We start from the raw sequence: 5,000 nt of genomic DNA, 5'->3' as shown, positions 1-5,000 counted from the left end.
AAGCGTTGATAAAAGAGATATCCAGAGTCTTTAAATCTAATTGGAAAAGGAAGTGTAATGCACCCCACATTTCACCCTAATTTAAATAAACACAGTATATTGTATTAGGCGCAGTGACAAAGATAAATGCGAGTTAGAATTTGCGGCTGTGCTTTCATCTCTGCTCCAGGCCTGTTTTAACCTCCATCTGGCTGTGGCTGATAGACTCCTCACAGCAACAACGACTAGATAGAATAATGTTTTCAATGGCATGGTCTTCAGTATAAACACGGAAACAATTAAGATGGTTGCCAGAGCAAACTGATGCATCATGAACTGGGCCTACTCCTCATCTCTCTTCACTGAGCTGTGGAGACAGCCGTCTAACAATTAGTCAGAAAACAAACTCTTAGTCATATAATCAATTAGATAACTAGCTAGCTGCTCTTAGAATCATTTAGAGAACTAGCTAGCTGCTCTTAGAATCGTTTAGAGAACTAGCTAGCTGCTCTTAGAATCATTTAGAGAACTAGCTAGCTGCTCTTAGAATCATTTAGAGAACTAGCTAGCTGCTCTTAGAATCATTTAGAGAACTAGCTAGCTGCTCTTAGAATCATTTAGAGAACTAGCTAGCTGCTCTTAGAATCATTTAGAGAACTAGCTAGCTGCTCTTAGAGTCATTTAGAGAATAGCCCTTCTAATCTTCTAACAACTAACCACTTCAACCATCGCCTCCAGTCCATAGAGAAACATGTTCTATATTTATGTTCCAATCAGAAAGTGTGTTTATGTTGTAAAATAACGATTTCTATATAATGACTATACTGTAGACAAACATGAGTACATGCATTAATCAATAAGGAGAATGAGCTTGGCTTTTTTTAACTGTCTAAAATATACCATTTTAAATATGTATGTTCTAGCTGCAATAGGGAGCAAAGTCAATTAAAATGCTGAATTTAATTATAATTCTAATTATGATCAATATTATTGTTATAATGTATTGTATATAGTATAATGCAATAGCATAATATTTGTGTATATTTTATTGTTGAGTAGAATAAACGTGTCATTATATTGACCTATTGTGATATTTTGTGTTTAGGATTTTTTATCAAAGAAATCAGCAGAGATTAAATTGTTATTTTATTGGACCAGAACAAACATGTCTAAATATTAACATGTTTTTGTTAGTGCTTTCCGTAACTGTTGGTAAATATGCTGACAGTATTTCTAGCTTCTAGCTACAAATAAAATCTCAAGCGCCAATTAATATTTTTACTTTGATTATTTTAAACAAATTAAACGTTAATTCCAAAACAGTTTTACCCATGTAGTTATCAGTAGGTTAAATAAAAAAACATGCTAAAAATATAATGACCACATTACTGATTAGAACTCCCTTGATGGTTTCCGGCGAGATGTGAGTAATTGTATGTATGATTGTGTGTGTGTGTGTGTGTGTGGTGTGTGTGTGCGTGTGTGTGCGTGTGTGCGCGTGTGTGCGCGTGTGCGCGTGTGTGCGTGTGTGTGCGTGTGTGTGTGTGTGCGTGTGTGTGCGTGTGTGTGTGTGTGTGTGTGTGTGTGTGTGTGTGTGTGTGTGTGTGTGTGTGTGTGTGTGTGTGTGTGTGTGTGTGTGTGTGTGTGTGTGTGTGTGTGTGTGTGTGTGTGTGTGTGTGTGTGTGTGTGTGTGTGTGTGTGTGTGTGTGTGTGTGTGTGCGTCTTGTCCGTCAGGTCTATGGACATGCAGGATCTAGCCAGTCCGCACAGCTGTGTAAGTGGAAGCAGTGAATCCCCTAATGGTCCCAGCCTCGACAACTCCCATATCAATACCAATTCCATGACCCCCAATGGCACTGAAGGTATGTGCTCAGGGCTTTTCCTCCTTAATGCTTCCCTCACTCTCTCTCTCTCTCTCTGTGACTCTAAATTCACTATAGGAATATACTAGGCTGGTTGGTAGTAGCTCTCAAAGGTGCCGTATTGTATTCAATCAGGTTGTGCAACTGATGTAAAACTTTGAATGTTAAACTTTGACACAATGGTTGTGGTACAAATGCCATTTGTGTGATACAGTGGAGAGTTAGCCTCCATGTTGTGTCTCTATGTTGTGTCTCCACAATGCTTGTGTAATTATTTTTGTGCAGAAATGCACTCCGTTGTATCACATCCACTTGTACCAAATGCATTGTAACATCAGTTGTACAATTTAAGTTTTTGATGGGTCTCAATGCGTAGCAGAGCAGAGGTAGAGGGACTTTTTAACCTCACCGTTCCTCCCGTGTAGCGTTTTATGCATCTGCTAAGTCGTGAAAGTCCTGAATAGCAATAAAACGTCTGCAGGTGCTACCCCCCCCGTTGAAAATGTGATCTGTTTTCCATTTTCAAAAGGTGAAGTCAACAAAGCAACGGTACTACTACTACTACTTCCCTCCAGTCTACTACTCTGTAGTGAATAACATGGAAACTACTGGTGACCCGATGGCTTATAGCCTAGTGCATTGTTTTAATACACAATTTTAAAAAAGCCCCAGATTTTTTATCTAGATGCGAAAAAACGACATGAAAAACGATCTGCTTTGTAAATCTGATGCTATTGTCTCTGCGTTTACAGAGGAACTATGAGCAGTATATTTAAGCAACCCATCAAAAGCTCCCTGGTGTGAAAATGGGTTTTTACTTTGCGTGTGGTTAGTACATTTCTACATGTCCCTATAGACTGAGGTGTGTAAGCGTCTTGTGTCTGTTGAAACCACTGCTCTAGTTTTACCTAGCTAGGGGCGCCCCTACTACAAACCCACACACAAGATCTTAAAAGTGAACCTTGAAAATGTAATCTCCATAGGAAAAGGGAAAATGTCTCTCTGTGGTTAAGGCACTGCGTGTGTCCCAAATGTCACCCCCTTCCCTATTTAGTGCATTACGTATGACCGGAGGTTTAACAAAAGCAGTGCACTATAAAGGGTGTAGGGTGTCATTTGGGATGTAGCACTGTGTGTTTTTTTATTTTCATTTTAATTCTCTATGCAGGAAGTAGAGCCGGTAGAGCGTGGTGAGGTCGGATTGTCATGTATCCTCTGCTATTCTCTGTTTCCCATAGGTGATAACATCACAATGCTCACCACAGCTGACTGGTTGTTGAGCTCTAGCTCACAGTCGGCTGCAGGTTGGTGCAGTTCTGGTGGGGACACAATGAAAGCGCAATACTTGGTGTTTCAACTTAGAAAGAGAGAGAAAGAAAACAAATATATATATATATAAAAAAATAAAAGTGACATCACTTTTTACATTAATGAATTAATTGAAATGCTCTTAATGGACACATCGAATTTGATTATTCAAAAAAAAAATGTCTTCAACTATTGTGCCTTTCATTTGGAAAGTCTTGGCGTTGCTTGTTGTGCTAGTGTTATGTTGAGTCTTCTAAAGCATGGTTTGAGACTGCTGGGTTATGAGTCCATGGTTCATGAATCGTTATAGACTCGTGGGTTATGAGTCCATGGTTCATGAATGGTTATAGACTGTCAATATTACGTTAGTTTTCTCCACCTTTCTTTGATATGCTGTGTTTTCTGAATACAGTCGTTATTGTGTGCAGGTCTGTCTGTAACAACCTAAGTGTGTGTGCGCTAGTTTGTGCATGCACTGTGTTATAGTTATTCCACTGTGTTATAGTTATTCCACTGTGTTATAGTTATTCCACTGTGTTATAGTTATTCCACAGTGTTATAGTTATTCCACAGTGTTATAGTTATTCCACTGTGTTATAGTTTCTCCACTGTGTTATAGTTATTCCACTGTGTTATAGTTATTCCACTGTGTTATAGTTATTCCACTGTGTTATAGTTATTCCACTGTGTTATAGTTATTCCACTGTGTTATAGTTATTCCACAGTGTTATAGTTATTCCACTGTGTTATAGTTATTCCACTGTGTTATAGTTATTCCACTGTGTTATAGTTATTCCACAGTGTTATAGTTATTCCACTGTGTTATAGTTATTCCACTGTGTTATAGTTACTCCACTGTGTTATAGTTATTCCACTGTGTTATAGTTATTCCACAGTGTTATAGTTATTCCACTGTGTTATAGTTATTCCACTGTGTTATAGTTATTCCACAGTGTTATAGTTATTCCACTGTGTTATAGTTATTCCACTGTGTTATAGTTACTCCACTGTGTTATAGTTATTCCACTGTGTTATAGTTATTCCACAGTGTTATAGTTATTCCACTGTGTTATAGTTATTCCACTGTGTTATAGTTATTCCACTGTGTTATAGTTATTCCACAGTGTTATAGTTATTCCACTGTGTTATAGTTATTCCACTGTGTTATAGTTATTCCACAGTGTTATAGTTATTCCACTGTGTTATATTTATTCCACAGTGTTATAGTTACTCCATGATTTCTCCCTATTCTATTACCTCTATCCATCTTCAAGGAAGACATGTTGGTGTGTTGTTCCAAAAAAAACGCTCCCTCCTACTCTCCCATCAACATGTGTTTCAGCAGAATGATCATAGTGGAAACATGTCAAACATGACAGGGAACGACTTCTTCAAAACCATGAGAGATAGATCTCACCGACAAAACCCACCGAGCATGACTCCCTTTGCCCCACATTATGTGAATTTGTTTTTGCCAAAAAAGAAATCCCGTCCTCCCCTCTTCTCCTCTCTCTCACCTCTCCCTTCCCATCCCCGAAAGCCCGCCTGCTGCCTGAAGTTAAATGGATTGATTTCAAAATGTCAAAGATTCCCGAGCTATCAGATAACTGTGAAATCCTCTCCATTGAGCTATCAGTGTTATAACGCTGAGAGGCTCAGCGGTGCACGGGGTCACCCTCCGTCTTTAAAACACTTTAAACACCATACGTTGTCTTGATGTTTCAATCGTATTTGCACGTCCATGCAGACTGACTCCCTCTCCATGCAGGGGGCCATTTTACGCCAGTATCCTACTACCATTGACTGTATTTACCTATCTCTCCCCTGACGCTACATTATAACCTGGGGTAA

At 38.8% G+C, this 5,000-nt stretch overlaps 1 protein-coding gene across 17 annotated transcripts in view; it reads left to right on the top strand.

Annotated features, from left to right (window-relative positions):
- The window catches only part of LOC121569970 (eyes absent homolog 1), a 103,076-nt gene that overhangs the window by 16,545 nt on the left and 81,531 nt on the right, over nt 1-5,000 (top strand). For 8 of the 17 annotated variants that reach the window (XM_041881349.2, XM_041881356.2, XM_041881348.2 and 5 more), the window contains exons 2-3: nt 1,714-1,841; nt 3,080-3,145. The exons of 1 other annotated variant lie outside the window; for it this stretch is intronic. In XM_041881349.2, the coding sequence (XP_041737283.2) occupies nt 1,718-1,841; nt 3,080-3,145 (190 nt within the window). In that variant the 5' untranslated portion in view covers nt 1,714-1,717. The remainder of the gene's footprint in view (nt 1-1,713; nt 1,842-3,079; nt 3,146-5,000) is intronic. 8 more of the 17 variants (XM_041881364.2, XM_041881354.2, XM_041881363.2 and 5 more) reach the window with 2 other exon arrangements.

The sequence above is a fragment of the Coregonus clupeaformis genome, unplaced genomic scaffold (genome assembly GCF_020615455.1).
Source record: "Coregonus clupeaformis isolate EN_2021a unplaced genomic scaffold, ASM2061545v1 scaf0690, whole genome shotgun sequence".
In the NCBI taxonomy this organism is placed as follows: Eukaryota; Metazoa; Chordata; class Actinopteri; order Salmoniformes; family Salmonidae; genus Coregonus; species Coregonus clupeaformis.
This window is presented reverse-complemented; position numbering and strand designations above follow the sequence as displayed.